This window comes from Populus nigra, chromosome 2 (assembly GCF_951802175.1).
Source record: "Populus nigra chromosome 2, ddPopNigr1.1, whole genome shotgun sequence".
In the NCBI taxonomy this organism is placed as follows: domain Eukaryota; kingdom Viridiplantae; phylum Streptophyta; class Magnoliopsida; order Malpighiales; family Salicaceae; genus Populus; species Populus nigra.
Genome location: NC_084853.1, coordinates 47,585,093 through 47,604,205, shown reverse-complemented (window position 1 = coordinate 47,604,205; position 19,113 = coordinate 47,585,093). Strand labels below are relative to the sequence as shown.

Here is a 19,113-nt window from a genome sequence, read left to right as displayed (position 1 = left end):
CTAGCAAAAATCTACATTGTATATTTACGAAGAACATCATGTTTAATCTAGATATACTTGAGGGCCTAGCTGCTGTGGTCAACCGTGTGACTTGTTCCGCTCCCGTTCCGGGTTCGACTCTTTATGTGCACGCCTGTCACCCCGCGGTGCCTAACCTGCCCTTGGGCTTACAGGATGTCCAGTGGGCCGTGGGGAATAATCGTGGTGCGCGCAAGCTGGCCCGGACACCCCACGTAAATTAAAAAAAAAGATATATAAAACTAAAAATAATTTATTTAAATTAAAAAAATAAAAATAAAAAGCGACTTGCATGAGAAATAAATTTGTGTGGACAACAATTGAACACATAAAAAAACATTTTAAAAAATTAAAGGTTTAATAAAACTTAGTGTTGATTCATATATTTATTTGATGTATATAAAATCATATAAAAAAGACAATTTTTTGTATAATAAATTTATATTTAGAATCATGAAGTTGTAAAAATAATTAAGTTTTTCATCTTTAAAAAGTTAGAATGAAAGATCTGTTTTGTTTTAAAGAAAGTGAATAAAATTAAATCAATTTAATTTTTTTCTATCTAGATAAGTTCATGTTTATTTTTTAAAAAAACAAATAAAATTTAATAAAATTTACTATCCAGTTATTTTGATTTTATTCTATTTGGTCAAATATGACCCAGTAAAGATATAAAATGAATATTTTTTAATTTAAAAAATTAAAATCAACACGTTGATCATAAATATTTGAAAATACAAATATTTAAATAAAAAATAATAACAAAAATAAGTACATGCACTTAATTAAAAATAAAATAGAATATTTAAGCACAGGCAACATATATGTAAGCATATCATGTGTTAATTTAATGGTTATATCAACACATGTTTGATAAAATCTAATAAAATCACTCGATTAGAAAAACAATATGAAAAATATATACTCAAATAAAATAAATAAAAGTAAAGACACTGCCATGTAAAAAATGAAAAGTTGGCACCCCAAATTTGTAATAATCTCCTAAAGTTAACCACTCCTTCAACTACACGCATACAGTCAGAGTTGTTTGGTAGCTTGTGTAAGGCGTCGTTTACTTGTTATGAATCAAAGGCTGCAGCCGCTGCACAAAAGTGTCCAGTAGCAGTGCTATTGGGCTACGAGCCAGGTTTAGTGGAGGAGCCACCCTTTCATCTTTTACTTTTAAAATTTAAAATTAATAAAACATAAAATCTAGCAAAACTATAAATTATTCTGGGTCACCTTTTCATTTTCTTTTATATGCATTAATTCTTTCTTATATGCAAAAATTAGAATTTTTCAAATTCTAAAATCATAATTACATTGCAGAGAGAATTGTAATTTGATAAATTTTGAATATTAATAATAATAATAATTTCAATAATTTATCTTAAAGTTAATTTAAAAGACAACATATAAACTATTTAAATCATAACTAAAATTCACCTGATTAATGAGAAACCAAATAATATCTTGAGATATAATTAATAAAAAATCCAAAAATAACTTTGAAAATAAATAAAATTTTAAAACAACATCTCGGATTTGAGCTTAAAATCATGTCAATCGATTATAGCTATTTAAACCATTATAAAACCAACTTTATAGATCCGATCTAACATTTAAATTAAAAATTACGTATGTTATCATTAAAATTTGATTTGTCGAATCTTCTTCTTGGTATCCTCTATCTAACGGGGGTGATCATGGATGTGAGGGTGCAGGGGGCTTGCTTAGAGATGCTCATGGTCACTTTCTTGCTGGCTTATGAGCAAGTATTGGCGTTTATAGTGCTTTCAAGGCCGAGTTATGGCCTGCGAGGATTGGTGTGGAGTTTACATGGAATATTAACGATAGACTTCTGCAATCGGAGGTTGATTCCCGGGAAGTGGCTTCAGTTCTGTCAAAAGAGACAACTTGGTTCCGTTACAATGGAGCAATTAATGAGCTAATTAACATTTGATCAATTTTTTGCACGAAGACTTGACTTTCGAGAGTAATTTGGCGAAGCAATCTGCTTATTTCTACGTTTTCTGAATGAATCTTCAGCACTAATTGTTCAAAGCCTAGCCTATCAGCCCACGCCGTCGCTTTAACTTTGAAACCAGGCTTTTGAGTCTAAAAGCTAAAACAAAACTCTGCAAAGATCGATGGGCCTTTGTCATCCTATATGGTATATGTTGTATATTACTCACATGTCAGGTTACCAAGTCTCCCTCGTCTCCCTCTTTATAGGGTGGGGTTAATGCAGGGTTATAAAACCTAACCGAGGACTCAGATTATAGATTAGATAAGTTAAATTGAATTGATTAATGCTGTTTTATTTATCTTTTTTAATAAAAAAATCAAATCATGTTTCATTTAAATTTTGATTATATGACAAATTAACTCGTTCAATCAGATTAATCAACTAGATTTAATCGAGTCAAATTTCACTTGATTTACTATGAAACTCAACTCTTGTCGACTAGTCTTAAGAATGTAGCCGACCGGAGGAAATAAACCGGGTGTGGATATGCCTATCCAATGAGATGTAATAATAAGGATTCAGCACCAATTGAAGGCTAATATTGGAATGTCCTATCCAAGAAGATAAGGGAAGAGAGAGATGATTGTAGGGTGGGAGGGCCGTGCCAGTATCCTTTAAGAAAGAAGGGGATGCTCTTTTTTGCCCCTATTATTTGTAGCTGTCATCCAATTGGGCTGCCCCCCAGCCGAGGGGTGCCATCCCTATCCTATGTTTTTCATGCTGGACCAATTTCCTCTGTAATTTCCACCGCAAGACGTGGACGACACCAACCACTGGGCACCACCAATTCATTTTAACTACGAGCGGCTAGGTGTTTGACTGCAGCAGTGTGGGGACTGGGGGTCTCTACGAGATCACTTTGGCGAGTTGGTGAGATACCTTTTGGTTATTAAATGTGAATTGATTGGCGATAATTTATGGGTCCACACCACGATTCGTATAAGCCAATGAAATGCTGATTTTATACCTATTTCAAATTAGGTTTTATATGGTTAACGGTTAAATTTCGGTAATCCATTAGATTAATCCGTAAAACAGTTAACTTAGATAAAATTAAGACATGGCTTGACTTTTTTTTAAAAAAATAATTCTAAGATAATATCGGCCTTCAAACAGTATCATTTTAAATTTGACCATTTAACCCATAATCCAAGTCTTGTAACTTTACAAGCAACAAAACTTGAATGTTATTACTGTCGTTGTAGTCAAGTGAAGTGAATTCAAGACAAAACTAAAAGATTTATAAGAAATCACAGCATCGTAATAGATAATTTCCCTCTGTTTATATATATATAGAAGACTAGGATGCAGCTTGATTACCAAACAAGATTTCTAGGAAAGACATTCCAAAGATACCCGGATAGTTAGATCGAGGGTGGTGAAGGCCAGTAACCCTTAGAGAAACTTCATGGTGATCGATGTATAACTATCAGAATCCTATTAGAAATTACAAGGCCTACCATTCTCTAAACACCTAAAACTAGTGTCTATCGAGGAGAAATCTTGACTATCATACAAATGATCATAATTATCATTCCAAATTCGATTCCCGTCTAAAACAGAGAGCGAGAGAGAGGGGCGTGGTCGCGCAGCGTTAGAGGAAGGGAGGATGGCGGTGCTGTGAATTTTTTCAAGCAGAGAGATGGAATGAGATGTGGTTTTTTTAGGGATTGGGAGTTGAGGGAAGAGAAGAGGAGAAATTAAAAAAAAAAAATGGAATGGTTGACATGGATGATGACATTGTCTATCAGGATAACACTAGTTATACCCCCAGCATTATAAATTTTTTCATAACCCCCTGCATGTTATTAGAAATGTTATTTGATTTTTTTACCATCCAATATCACTCTACCAAGTGCTCGCTTCCGAACTTTGATCAACTTCTTCTTTAGTTTGTTTTTGTTACCATTTAATTCGTTTTATTTTTGACATTGATTTGAGATTACCTAATTTGATACACTCTAATGAGCAATTTCATAGTGTTTCACTTGTCACATTGCACATCAAGTATATTAATTTAAAATTTGATTTGAGCTAAGTTTATTTTTGAATTGTTTAAGAAGTTGATCTAAATAATCTTGAGTAAGATTAAATCAATTATTTTTTCCCTTTAATTCTTTTATCTAAAAACAACTTTATTTTATTAAAAAAATCATATATCTTAATCAACTCGCGGACCCACAATTGACTTGACAACACACGGGCTACTTCTTGAGTCGGATTATGGATCGGGGCAAGTCATGAATCGAGTTGTGCCTTCCAACTATGATTAAAAGAATTGGCGCATTAGTCTTGAAGTAATTGAGTCTTGGTTAATATTAAAGAATGAAAAGAAGTTGTTAATAACAAAGATCTCAAGTGCGTTGCAATACTTTTCAGTTCCATTGAAATTAATTATGGAGGTGTGGGAGAAGGGCAGACTGTGCATGGAATCTAGCTAGCAAGGAAGGGAACAGTACAGCACATGTCGAGGGAGAGTGGGGACGTATTGGTCAAGTTCATGATGCTGCTCTCCTAATTGCATAAACACGAGGTTCAGGACCACATTTTTATCCCTCTGCTAGTTTTTTTTGCTTAATGGATGATTTATAAGATCTTGCACTGCAAAGGAGCTGATCGTTTTCTATTCCGAAAATATTCACATACTCATTAGAAAGTTCAATGCCCAGAAGCTCGTCTCTTCGTATTTGTAAAACCAGCCTAATTGCCAGGTTTCACGGCCATAATTACGCCTTCTCTGCACCGTTGAATTTGAAACTTCAGTGTCATTTCATGTGTTTCAACTTTACAGAATTGGTAGAAAAAACGACACAGCAAATAAAAGAAGTTTTTTTTAAGTAGCATCTAGGAGTTCGAAAATAATTAGAAAAATAAAGAAAATTTCAAAACAATAACTTATGGATAGATCCCGACCTCGTTTAACAATAACTAGCCAAACTCGTATATAATTGAGCTTGTAGAACATCTTGATGAAATTTCAATATAATTTAATAATTAGATCAAAAATTATATTTTTATAATTAAAAAATATTATTTAACTTGTTGAGATTTTTTTAGATTTAAAACTATTTACATAACTAATGAATCAATATTTATTGTTTTTTATTTGTTTGTTTGAAATTACTCTCCAAAAGCTTACAATAAAAAGATTACGACCCATTATTTTTGGGTACGGCCAAATATTTAGCCCATACGTTCCCTAATGAATAATAAATATTAAGAGGGAATAGTGGTCAGATATTTGCAGTGAATTCGATTCTGCCGATCGAGAACAAATTAGCTAGTTGGTGTAGATTGCTTTAATGTTAAGACTGGACGATTTCTCATTTTCTTCCTGAAAAACATTTTTGGCACAACTTTTAAAAGCTGGAGCTGAGAACGTAATTGCCCCTGACAGGATCTGGGCGTGTGGACTGTGGCTAATGCTGGGGAGGTTGGCTGGGTCTTAAATGCTGCGTTTATATCCCCACAAAAGTTCCCATCTCTACCTTTATCGATTAATCTCCAGGATTCCACGGTTAAATTCCTTCCACACTACCTTCAACAGCAAGGTAAATTCATCCAAACCCCACGGAAGATTACTGTAAATGGTTCATGTCGCCGTCAACGTGGCATGGCCCTTCTGTCCAGTTACCTCCGATGGCTAGAAAAATTATTGCAGCTAGGTTCTTTTCTCTGTGGGGCATGTGCCCATTTTGTCAAGGACATGTTGTTTTCCTAGCTACACCCACCTATCTACAACATCCCACGACCATATGCATGCAAGTTGATCATCTTTCGTGTTTGTTTTACATAACCAGGCTTCATCTGAGATGTCAATGATTTAATTTTAGCCATTACTAGAGTGTATTTAAAACAAGAAGTTGTGAGATGGAGACGAGGACAACAGTTGTGTGTGTGTGTTTTGCGGGCCATGTTTAACTTCGATTATTGAAGCGTAGTGATAGAATAGAATCATGCTCTAGTAGTTTTTTAGTGCGATATACGTTTTACTTCGATTATATATTTAAAAATATTTAATTAATTAATATGCGCTATATTTTTTTTTAAAAAATTATATTTTCAAACTATAAAAATCACCAAACACACTTAGCATCACTTTTAAGGACCAGAAGACTCACTGTTGTGCCGAATTTTGCTGCTAATGATGACTAATCAATGGTGCGTTTCCCAGCCTCCCAATACTATATTAAGTTAATGGTTTATATTTTCAAATATGACCCCATGCCATGCATATTAAGTTTATAGTTAGGAAATGAGAAATTTTCTTAAAATTAACTTGAGTCCTCTGCTTAACCATTTTAGCAAATCAATTAATCACACTCCACAAATTGGTACGTCAAAAAAATACCCTTCTACTTTTGATTTATTTATGTTGGAGTAATTTGGTCTCGAGATATTCGGCCATCAGATATTTTTTTAGATGTAGTTTTAAAACTTGATCTGGAAGTTGATCTTGGATAAAACATGTGTCATGGGTCAAAAAAAGTTGACCCGAACCCTAACTTTTTTTCAAAAATTAAAATAATATTATTTTAACAAAAAAAATCAATAAATTAATAACTGAATTTTGATTAATAAACTTATATTTTTGACCTAATCAGCCTTTTTTTTTATTTGTTGAGCAAGTCTGAGTTTTAAATCAATGTTTTAGAGTGTTTTTTTTTTAGTTTAACGTGAGTGTCTGGGCCAGCTTGCGCATACCTCGACTAATCTCACTGACTCTGAGTTAACGACCATGTAAGCCTCTAGTGGCTATTATATGAGTAACTATAGAACTCGAACCTGAGATTATAAAATAAACAAATCTCTTAGTTACAATCAATTACTACGGAGCTACCAACTAGATGTTTATTTATTACAGGATAGATGGTCTTTCTTTTACTTTTATTACCAACGACACTAACAGCATATTTTTGTTGCAGTACACATCAGTTGAGCTGAGTTACTGTGAAATAAAATAAGGTAGCAAACAAGGGAAGAGAAAAAAAGAAATTGCTCCGAATTAAGAGAGAACGAGATGCAAAAGGACACTAAGGACAGTCCCATCATGTTTCCTTGAACAAAAAAACAAAATGGAGAAGGTTCTGTCATGTTTACAGCTACTTAAGCATGCTTTCATTTAAAAGCATGCAGACATGCCCTTAATAGTAGTCGAGCTTGTAGCTTCAAGTTTGGTAATGCAACCACCTGCTTTGGCTTGGTGGTGAATTATCCAGTTGATTTCTGGCCGTTTTTAAAAAATCAAATTAAAGTAGATCTGATTAACCCTGTTGATTCCACTCGTGATCTAATTGATTTTATCAAAATTTAATTTAATTTTTTTATTTTAAAAATTAAAAACTTTTATCAGGATCTAATAACTTCGAATAAAACCTTAAATACCTGACACAGGCGCTTTATACAAGCGGGTTAAGCAGGAGCGTGCTTTTTCACTCTCGGTTTTCTTATTTCCCGCGCTTGGTTTGTGCCATTTGTCATGCTTTTTGTTTGCTTTTTTCCTTTTTATTAACCGTGACTCTTAAACTAGAACTCCTTGTCAACTGGTAGCTCACCCCCCTCTTCTCTCTGTGCGTGTCTGGCTGGCTTTCTTTTTATCTATCTTTCTGTGCTTGTGACAATGGAAGGTGGACTTCCGATGCTTAACTGTCTCTTACAGCACACGCTGAGAAGCCTGTGTTCATGTACAGATTCTTCTAATCCTTCCAAATGGGTGTATGCAGTCTTTTGGAGGATACTGCCTAGGAATTACCCTCCACCAAAGTAGGAAACTTGAAATTGAAGTTATTTGCTCACTATAAAGGGCCAAATTATTATAATTTGGTTATCAGAAAGAATTTCAAAAGCTAATATTTTTCTCCAAGTGCATGCATGCCTAATGCCAAGGGGATACATTGTTTTCTTGCAGGTGGGATTATGGAGGCACTGCTCTTGATCGTTCCAAAGGAAACAAAAGAAACTGGTAAGAATGACACAAAGTCCCTACTCATTTTTCTCTTAATTTTGGCCTAATGATGTATACCCTTCCTTTGGTGACTTTTCAGGATCCTAGTTTGGGAGGATGGATTTTGCGATATCTATGAATGTGAGAGGGCAGGAACTGGGTACATGAAGGGAAGATTTGGAACAGATGTCTTCTTCAAAATGTCTCATGAAGTTTATAACTACGGGGAAGGGTGAGAATTGATATTTCTAAAATTATGACTTTTGTTGGTGACGATATGGCAGGCAAGTGAATGAAGGACATTGTATGGAAACTTATTGCAGATTAGTGGGGAAAGTTGCAGCAGATAACAGTCACAAATGGGTGTTCAAAGAAAACCCAAATGAGAGTGATCCGAACTTAATCTCCTCATGGAGTATGTCAATTGAACCTGTAAGATGATCAGTACAAATTTTGCTCTAAAAGGCTGAAAGCAGATAAGAATACTGCACTGCTTTTACCTTCTAACATAACTTTCTAATGTGTCTTTCCTTTATACAGCAGCCAAGAGCATGGGAATTTCAATTCAATTCAGGCATTCAGGTTGGTACTTTGATCACAATTCATTAAGCATAAGAAAATAGAAGCCAGCCCAATCACCAAAAGTTATCCATGGAAGCTCATTACAACTTTTTCTTGACTAGCAGACAATTGCCATCATTTCAGTCAGGGAAGGTGTCATTCAATTGGGTTCTTTTGATAAGGTACTTCTCTCCCCCTCTCTTTCTCTCTTGACTTCTAAATTTGTGCATTAACCAACAGGAATTTACTATCTTCTAGATTGTGGAAGACCTTAATTTGGTAATCAGTATACAGAGGAAATTCAGCTATCTCCAGAGCATACCAGGAATCTTTGCAATACAAAGACCATACCTGCCAATTCAGCATCCATACATTATCAAACCCAACACCCATACGATCGAAAACCAAGAAATAGCCTTCTCAGTTGATGACAAACGCCAAATAACAGGAGTTAAGAGATTGTTTCATGAAAGTTTGGATGATTTTCCAATAAAGGCAATCAACATGGGCTGGAACAGTCCCCAAAATGGAATCCCAGGACCCCCCATTTGGTCAATACCACCTCTTCTGCCCACCATGTCTTGCAGTCTCGGAGCTTTGTTATCAAAGTTACCTTCTGCGACCCCTTCCTATAGTAACATCGAAGCTCTTGGCACATCTCTTCTTAACAACAACAACAATAATCGTAGTACTATAAGCCAGAGAGTCAGGGTTGATCTTGGAGTTGCAAGAGAAGGCCAGCTAGTCTCCTCTAGCCATTTAGATGCTGCTCGAGAAGAAAAACCAACTTCCATAAAGCCTAGTTTAAACTTACCGGACAAAGTGGTCGGTTTTGGACATCTCAGAGAGGGAGAAAGTGCCTTGAGTCTCAACTGATCCGGGGAACCAAATTGCACTTATAATTGTATTTCATTGTCTTACGCACAAACGTGGCGTTGTTGATAAATTAATATTAGTGCATAATAAAACTCTCTTGATTGTATCCTAAGCTAACATTACATCACAAGCATGAAGTCATAATCAAATTTAGCCCACGTAGATTTGTGCATTAGAATTTAGAAGCTGAACGCAACACACCTGTCTGGTGTCTACACTTTGGAGCAGAAATACAAGCTCAATACAGCCTACATAATGAGAGATGTTAATAGTTGCGAGAAGGCATCCCCTTCATCAAGGGCAGGTATGGGGTGGCATTGTGGGGTTGCGCAATCGTGGTCTATCCCTATCCTTTTGGGCAGTGGTACTCAAGCATATGCAATGGTCCCCGAAAATCGAAGTAAAGATGAAAAATGACAAGAGATAATTGAGTGTAGGATCGAGTTGTTTTGTGAGACATTTGGTATCTAACCCCCGACACTAGGGATGGTCCCAACCTCAATTTGTAGATGATTTTCTTTTCAGTCGATGTGCTCTCGTATTATGTCTTAAGAGAATGAGTTGTGATTTGAGTTGTGAAACATTCATCTGGTCCCATTTGCTAGGATAAGACAACATGTTAAGCTCGGTTGTGAACGGTCAAAAATAGAAAATAAAGTGAACTTGATCAACAACCTCGGAATTTGAATAATGCTGACAATTTTCTGAAGGTAAGAAAAAAAATGGTTGTTTCTAGTTTATGTATCTGATTTTTCTGTCACGAGAAACAAGTGTTGTTCACAAGACAAATCACCACTTGCCAATTCTCAAACTTTTAAGTTGATCGAACTTCGAGAATTTTTGAGATTGGAAAATTTCGTCGCATAAGTTTAGAACTGGATTGAGGTAACACTCATGTTCTCATGTGAGAACTAAAATGCTCAGCAATCAAGGTACTTAAATGCTGATGTTTGCTATTATCCATGCCTTCTACTCCTGGTCTGGGATCTAACCTAGGAAAAAGTTTTGTTAAGGAGGTGTTTTATACAGTTTTAGTTTTTATTTTTATTTTTAGGTGTTTTTTAAAAATATTTTTGATTTAAAAACACATTAAATTAATATTTTTTTAATATTTTTTTGATAGTTTTGATTTTATCAATTTAAAAAATCTAAAAAAAATATTTTAATTTATTTTTAAATAAAAATATATTTTTAAAAACATTATAAACCACGATCCAAACACTTCTAAGTTCTTTGGTCAGCTGATGATCACCTAGTGCACAAATTAATTATTTTAATTCAAAATAATTAGTTTGATTTTAACTCAATGAAATTTAAATTTAATTTAATTGAATAAACCAAGTTTAATCAAACTAGTTTAAATTAAAACTTGACTTTAATAATTATGTTTTCTAATAAACAGCTCGTAAAATAAGGTTGACGGGTATCATCCGCCCTGTTAGTTAGAAGTATGAACACCCAGATCAAGAAGACATGCCTATGAGACCAGATTATATATAAATTGAGCATAAATGTTTTACGTGCATGAATATGGCATTGGTAAGTATAGATTATTTTTTCGTTTACAGAAAAATAAAAACAAAAAATGTTATTCATAGTTAATTTACAATGATAAAACTAAATTACGATAATAAATTAAAAATATATTAATAAAAATAGCTCAAAACATTTTTTTAAGAATGAACAGTGTACAAGTTAAAATCCATAAATTAAAAGTTAAAACATCTAATTTTTTTTTAAAAAAAAAATTGATTCAATTTTGTAACAAATTTTCGATTAAAATCAAAAGTTATTTCAATGTAAACATACTTGAAATATTTTTAATCAAAAAAAAAACCAACTTCAAAATCATTTTACAAGATCATATCAAAGATAACCTTTAAATCTCATAATTTCAAATCATGGGCCGGGCCATGTTTTGATTAATAGGCTTATTATGCTGGTCTATTCTATTATACCCCATAATTTCAGATAATATTCAAATTTGTGCCTCATCGATATAACAAGGAACTGTGATTGTTGATTCATCTAGGGAAATAATTGAACTTTTAAATATGACTGGCACAGATACAAGAAGTGCAGAGAAAAGGATAAATGCCATTGATGCTTAGCATACCACAATATACAAGCACCGCGGATGGTATTACAGACCAAATTCATCATAGTCATATTGCTAGATTATGACAACATTTACAGAAGATATTGGAAACAGATAACAAGCTGTCTATTCTCCAGATGCAATGCAGATAAATATTAAATTATTTACACAATCAGCATCTTAATGATCATTTAATTATCATCCATCTTTGGGTGTCGAATGATGCAGAAATTAAGGTCTGCAGCATAATAAAATCAAGAGGAAAAGCATCAAAACCAGCTATGATTCTTTTCTCATTTCTTTGATTCTATCGACTGCTGCTTCTGGGCGTGAACTGATGCTCAAGCAACGCTGTTTTTGCCTTCAGTTCCGTGAGCCCAGTGAGGCTTAGCAGGAGTGCGTCGCAATGCCTTCACTCCAAATGGATTGCCCTTGCTCTGTTCAGGAGTTCAAATAATCAAAAACATAAAATTAGATTTGTATGAATGATGATATACATAAAATGGCTGTAGAAGCTAAGTGTAGTTTGTCTTACAATCAAGCAGGTTCCTTCATTAACGTTGCAGACTGGGTACTCATGTGGGCAGCAGCTATAATGGTCATCACAGCAGGTGGCACCCTCGAGTGGGCAGCATCCCCATGCAAAGCAATACTTTCCATACTCAAAGATGCAGCAGCAAGTACTGCTATCAGGGCAGGAAAAGTAATTGTCACACACGGAAGGAGGTTTTACTGGAGATGGAGGCGATGGACCAGGATTGGGCGGATTTTGGCCTTTCTTGATAGGGTAAGAGGGTTCTATTGCAATTCCACATTTTCCTGTTGGACTAGCAATGTTTCTCTCCATTCTGATATAGCCGCTCTCTCCCCAGCTCTTGCCCCATGAGTTCCTCACAATCCAGTAATCTTTACCCTTTTCAGTTCCGTAACCCACGGCAGCAACACCATGGTCCAGACTTGTCCCACATTCTCCAGTAAATACACCCTGGAAGGTAAGGAAATAAGATGTAATTAATTATGATCGGTTCTTGTAGCCATTACTCAATTGAACTGCATGTTTGGCACTTCAACAAAGTTCTACTGTGCTTTAAGACATCAAAACCATCATCAGGTCTTGTACATAATACCATGTCAGGGAGAGAAATTTCTTACCGAATTATATAACTGGAAATTTCTGCCACCACCTTCAATTGCAACACTCACTGGCTGATTTGCCACTGCCTTTTTCAATGCCGTCTCATCATTTTCAGGAACATCTTCATAAGAATCGATTGAAACAACTTTGGCATTTTTCTGCAAGCACAAACATCTATTAGGAACCATCTTCTTGAATGAATAAACATTTCATTATCTGCATTAATTTCTTCGTGTTTCAGTTTCATCTTGAAGACCAAAGAAGGCTCACCCTGTACGTGTCACATCTACCATCACGACCAAGGTAGGGATAGTCATCTTCAGTGTCAATGCCACCATTGTTGATGATGAATTCAAAAGCGTAATCCATAAGACCACCATTGCACCCTTCATTATAACTGGTATCACAATCCACCAACTCCTGCTCAGACAAAGCGATCAAATCACCAGTGACGATCTTGTTAATCCCTTCCACAGCAGCAATCGTTGAGAACGCCCAGCAACTCCCTTTATATCAAAAGAAACGTCAGTAATTTATCCTTTCACGGTGTATATAAAATCAAAACGTTTCAAGACTCAGTTTGATGCCGGCAAGCTCATTTACTAACATATCAATACACAAATCTTTAATCAAATAAAAAAATTGGATTCTTTGCCTATAATCGCGCTCCTATTTTGCTTTTCTGGATTAATCAACGAGTAAAATGTATCATTCAACATTGGCTAGCAGTTTGCCCTTGTGCTGGAATCAGTGGATCCAAAAATTATCTATACCAGCCGCAATCATGACTATTAGTTTGGAACCTTCTCGCACATGACGAAACCGAAACTAAATTCAAGACACGGCTGAGATGAAGAAATACAGTTCCTGGTATACTGAATAATTTATCGGGTAAAGCGATATTACAGTCGTAGAAAAACATGAAGAAAACTCCACACACGAGGAACCAATTTCCTAAGTACTGCATCAAATGTATAGGCAAAAGTGTCTAGCGATCCCTCAAACCAAAAAAATATATTAAAACAGTAGTAACTTTGACGATCACTTTTAGTTTTTTAATCATCCACATCCGGATCGATTATATATATATATATATATATATATATATATATATATATATATATATATATATATATATATATATATATATATATATATTGTGATGTGTGTAAGTGAATTTTTTCCCCCTCGATCTCCTCTTAAATGCTATCATAGAGAAAAAAAGTCGTTGACCAACAAAGACAAATCAAAGGTTAATCAAAATATTTGGAACACGATTAGATAATTCCAAGGAAATCAAAAACAAATACCTACCAAATAAAATTGATTCGATGCCAGAAAAAGTTTGACAAAAAATTTTAACCCTCTAGTTTGAACTTTACTCTTCCTTTTCTTTTATGATTTACTGTAATTTCGGATCGGCCTCTAAAATCTTTAATAAGAATTAAAAGGGAGCAGGTCTAAATATTTGCTTCACTGAAAATAGATTTATATTTTTAATAAAAATAAATATATTAGCAAAGAGCAATCCTGGTAGTTAAAAGAAACTTACCACAGCCTCCCTGATCTTTGACCTCAGCTACGGCACCTTCCTTCCTCCAGTCAACGGAATCCGGCAAAGAGTCTCCAACACGCGGAGCATAACGATCACTTGTCTTAGGCAACCTCTTCTTATGACCAGTTCGAGTACCCAAGTACATGGACCGGTACTCCTCGTTGGTCAGATCAGCAAATCGGTTCAACCCGACTGTGTAGGTCCGGTTCTCTGAATTATGCTGATCAATAAACATAAGATTATCCTTAAAAATCTCAAATCTCTTTTCTTTCTCTCCTAGAGCGTTGTAGTTCTTTCCATGCTTTACAAGCCACTCCTCGTACATGGCCATAACCTCATCATCAGTTCTCCAGCTTGATTTGGTAGCATGAGTTTGGTCATAGGATATGATTGACATGTCGAAGGCTGATGATAAAGTATAGACTAGAAACAATAGCATCAACATGAGCGTTGATGATCTAAACAACCCCATCTCTGATTATTTCTCTCCTTTTTTTCCCTTTTGAGAAAGGATTGGAGAGGAAGACAGGATGTGAAAATGGAGGGGTGGGGATGGTAGGCTTATAAAGAAAAAATGGATGAGATATTAGGGTTAGATACAACAAGGTGAGGGATTAAATTTAAGGGAAAAAAAATTAAGCCTTGAGGTGGTATGGTAATTTAATATTGGAAAACTGGAAGATGAAAATTTTGGTAGATGACAAGTGAGAACAGAAAAGCTACTGTCCATGCGGATGAGATTTGATTGGTCAGGAACCTGAACGAGAGTCCAACACCGTGAATATCGGAGTTGTTGTAATGGGGACTGATTTTCACGCGCGGATTTTTTCTGGGTAAACTGGCCAGCCGTATTGGTTAGAACTTAGAATCATAGCTATTAAACCTTATTCGAATGGACATCTTGACTTGAAAATTTTAGAATTCAGAACTTCATTCCATATTGGTTTTTTTTTTAATCAAATAAGATATTAATCTATAAAAGTTTTATTATTTCATATTGGTTTTTTAGTAATTCAATTGTTCTTCCCAAACCCAACTGAATCAACACCTGTGAATTGATTTAATGATTTATGGATTAATATGATGATTTGTGAATTAAGTGTGTATATATTTTAGTAGTTTTGCTGCTATGATGATTTGAAGAGGTAAGGTTTAAGAATAATTACAAATTATTTTTTATTATTAATTAAGATTTCAAAATAATAAATTAAACATATAAAATTATAATACATCTTGATTAGTCAAATATTTTTTAAATTATGGTGGATGCATAACCTAGTTTCAGACACACCATGCGCTCCCAACTGACCCTAACTTGATAATCCAGGTTACAGTTAGTATGAAGCGGTTAAAAGGTAAAATGTATTGTTTTTACTTGAAAAGATTATGGTGTTGAGAGTGGTTGATACAGTGTGCGAATTAGGAGTGACCACGTCATCTGACTTTTGTGTGGGTGCCTTGGGCTGGTGGGAGACTGAGACCCCTCTTTTTGTCTTTCTGTGGGACACCACTAAAAGTTTCAATTGATTCCTCCGCTGCATCAATAATTACAACCCCTTTCCCTTTCACAAAACACAATTGCTTCGCTACCCTTCGGAGTCGTAGTTTGTATTTGGTCCTCGCGTTTTATCTAATCTAAATTTTGACACTTTTATTTTTTTTATCCTAATATTATCCATCAACTCCTTGTTTCTCCATCATTTGGTACTTTTGTCAGCTTCCTCGTAAAAATTTTGGGTTTAATTTCAATTTATCTCCTTAGATTTAGGATAGATCTAGTCTTTTTTTTCTAAGATTTTAATTATTACACTCAAGTATCAACATCCCTTTTAAACTAACCCAAATAATATATATATTATCACCTCATTTGACCAATTAAAACCTTATTTTGTATTGAATTTCAAAAAAAATTTATAAAAAAAGAAGTTGAAACTCGATACCATGCAGCTCTAAAAATCAAAATATTTAGTGTCAAATCAAAGAACAAATCTAGAGTCAATCTATTTTGTAAATCCCAACTATGTAATCACTTTTCTTGGCACCAAGCCGCTCAACCAACTAAGATCTTGGTTGTAATTCAAGAACTATGTAACCACTTGTACTAGAACTTGGGAAATAACATTAGGTAAGAAAACATGGGGATCAGTTCGAAACAAAATTAGGATCGCAGGGCTCAAATATGCTATGTCTTGCAAGTGGTGATGTGCTACTTTTCTTGTTCTTTTGTTTAATTCGAGCCCTTTTTTAATTCATTTACAAAGTCGTCGGTGAAAAAATTACAGAAAACGTGAAAGCTAATCTTCACGACAGTCCTAGAAAACTGCGACTGTAGAAGGGAGATGGTGTTTACGTGCTGGATTGAAAATCTAAAACGATCCTATGGATCAAAGCAAGCAGATTTAAAAAAACAAAAGCATATGCATTGATTAATTATTCTGATATTTAGACCATGTGCTTGGATTATTAAGCAATTTCTAATCGAGTGAATTCAACTTCGAAGATCGAGAGAGAGAGGGAGAGAGATGAAGGTTGCTGTGCCGAGGACATTAATTAACGAAGTAAACAAAGTCTTAACTCTTAAGGGTCCGAGTGATTTTGTTTTTCGAGACAGATTTGTTTCTTTTTTCTTTTATTTATCTGTGAAATTCTTTGAGAGAAAAAAAACTATAATTAAAGCATGTGGTAAATAGATGTCTCTGGCTTACTTCCCGTGTTCCTCTTGGCTGCCGAAAACATTGAATTTGAGAAGATATAAAGACATTTATATATTTTTCTAACCAAACAGGTAAAATAGTATATAGTTGCTTAACCTGGATGGTGCCTCGACTATTATTAGATTAGTACGTGGATCGCCGGATCAAACTGGATTATAAAACAATATTACTTTGGATAAAAAAATTATTGGAGTTTATCTTTATCTAATCTTACTTATACGGTTAATCAAATCACGTATTAATTTTCAAAACGGTTTAAAATAAAACATGGCCAAGAACAAGTGTTGGGTAGACGGGTCATTATAGAAACCGACATGTGAGGGCAAATTTATTTAATAATTATGCTTTCAATCCGCACAAGTTCCGTGTCTCCCAAACAAGGCGTTAGCTGATTTGCATCCACCATCCAGGGCTTTTGAGATTAGAAAGACGGTGAATGGGCCAATCCCATAGATTCCTTGAATCTTATAATGGTTTTAATTGACAAAGGACGAAAAAGATAAAGTTACACTGACAAGCGACAGCAACCTTTGATTAAAACAAGAGATTTTTACAATTGTTGAGATATTTTCATGTTGATTGAGTGTTTTGCAGACCCAGTTTATCTGGTCATGAACTCACGAGAGGAAAGAACCAGAAATTTTCCAGTTGAAGACCTTTCTAATTTCTCTTACGGACAGCATTAGTCCACGAAGCATGTGTACTTGTTTACGAACCGAGGTGAAAAAAAAAAAAAACAGGTTCTAACTAGATTTCCAAATAGATCCAAGACACCTGGTTTGTGATTCGTTTGAATTTGGACACGACCAAGGAGATTGGCGGTGGAAGTTTCCTTGGTGGGAGTACAAGAAGGGAAAATAAATTTCTCTTTGATAAATGAAAAAAACAAAAGATTCCAGTCAAATCATTATAACAGTTTGGTAGAATTTTTAGAAAAATAATACATACTATAAAAATTTTGAATAAAATAGTATGCTTTGAATATATTCATGTTTTTTAATATTAATTTTGTATATAGCCGCCCAATTAGAGATATTGGTTGTTTAGTTTATGAGCCTAATGTATATCTCACGTAAATTAATTTATAAGTGCAAAAATCAACTCATTTTTTTTAATGAAAAATCAACAGTCAGGATATTATATTATACTATATACTAAAAGAGGTATCAATTTTTTATTATATGAATTCCTAATGAAAAGCTGATTTTAATCTTTAATGGACAAAGTAGCATACCTTGCATGGACATGATGGTATTTTTCATTGAACACAGGGATTCCAAGTCATATCGTTCTAACAGTCTGGTAAGATTTGTAGAAAGAGAAAAAAATGGAAAAAAAAATAATAAATCATCGAGAACACACTACAATTTTGTTTTCTATATGTATTAAAAAGATTTTAAAAAAATAGCTTTAACTACAATTTAAAATATTAATTTATGAAATCATAATTAGTTAGGAGTTTGATTTGAGTTAATTCGAGGTCAAGCTAGTCTAAAGTTAATTTGAGATTAGAGTTGTTTGGTGTACTTTCATTAGAGTTATTTTATTAGGATTTTTTTAATAATATCAATTGTATAAAAGATAAAGTTTTAATATATGAATCATCAAGAACACACTATAATGTATTGTTTTGTATAAAATTTTATAACCATTAACATTTTCCCGAAATTCCAAGTAAATAACATCAGCATCATCTTTCAAAAAAAAAAACACCATATTTATGTCCTCGAAACTCTGTCATGATCAATGCATAGGAGCTGCAATCTTGCATCAAGCACAGGTCATTGGATATGTCACGAATGATTTCTCTTTTCTATACCGAACCTGTTTATAAATACGTGCTTCGCTCTGATAATTAACTCCCCTTCCATATCCGGAAGCAGAAATATATTGCTGGGGCAGTTTCTTACTTTCTTTCACAAGGCAGAGAAAAATTATAGCTGTCACGTCGATAACTGAATTACCGTATCAATTTTTAAAAATCATTTTTATTAAAACAAATATCATTTCTTTTTTTTAGTACTCAATGGTCAGGTTTTGATAAATGATTAAGAGCTGGTATTCAGTTATCATTTATTTTTTAAATTTTTTTTATTTAAAAATAAATTTAATATATATATATATTAAATTTATTTTTAACACTAATAAAATAAAAAATAAAAAAAATTTAATTTTTTTTTTAA

At 34.0% G+C, this 19,113-nt stretch overlaps 2 protein-coding genes across 3 annotated transcripts; one reads left to right on the top strand and one right to left on the bottom strand.

Annotated features, from left to right (window-relative positions):
• Positions 1-7,437: 7,437 nt before the first annotated feature.
• LOC133681742 (transcription factor LHW-like) lies at positions 7,438-9,540 on the top strand. 2 transcript variants are annotated; one of them, XM_062104864.1, is made up of 7 exons: positions 7,438-7,810; positions 7,956-8,009; positions 8,092-8,223; positions 8,315-8,423; positions 8,535-8,573; positions 8,678-8,734; positions 8,811-9,540. In XM_062104864.1, the coding sequence occupies exons 1-7, from the start codon at positions 7,668-7,670 to the stop codon at positions 9,426-9,428; spliced, it is 1,152 nt and encodes a 383-aa protein (XP_061960848.1). In that variant the 5' UTR covers positions 7,438-7,667; the 3' UTR covers positions 9,429-9,540. The 2 variants fall into 2 exon arrangements, with proteins under 2 accessions (XP_061960848.1, XP_061960847.1); XM_062104863.1 differs by having other exon boundaries at positions 7,441-7,810; positions 8,532-8,573.
• Positions 9,541-11,505: 1,965 nt separating this feature from the next.
• On the bottom strand, positions 11,506-14,828 carry LOC133683066 (cysteine proteinase mucunain-like). Its single transcript, XM_062106574.1, has 5 exons — positions 14,214-14,828; positions 12,932-13,167; positions 12,679-12,819; positions 12,062-12,511; positions 11,506-11,963 (listed from the first exon to the last, which is right to left on the bottom strand). The coding sequence occupies exons 1-5, from the start codon at positions 14,686-14,688 to the stop codon at positions 11,868-11,870; spliced, it is 1,398 nt and encodes a 465-aa protein (XP_061962558.1). The 5' UTR covers positions 14,689-14,828; the 3' UTR covers positions 11,506-11,867.
• Between the last annotated feature and the right edge of the window lie 4,285 nt (positions 14,829-19,113).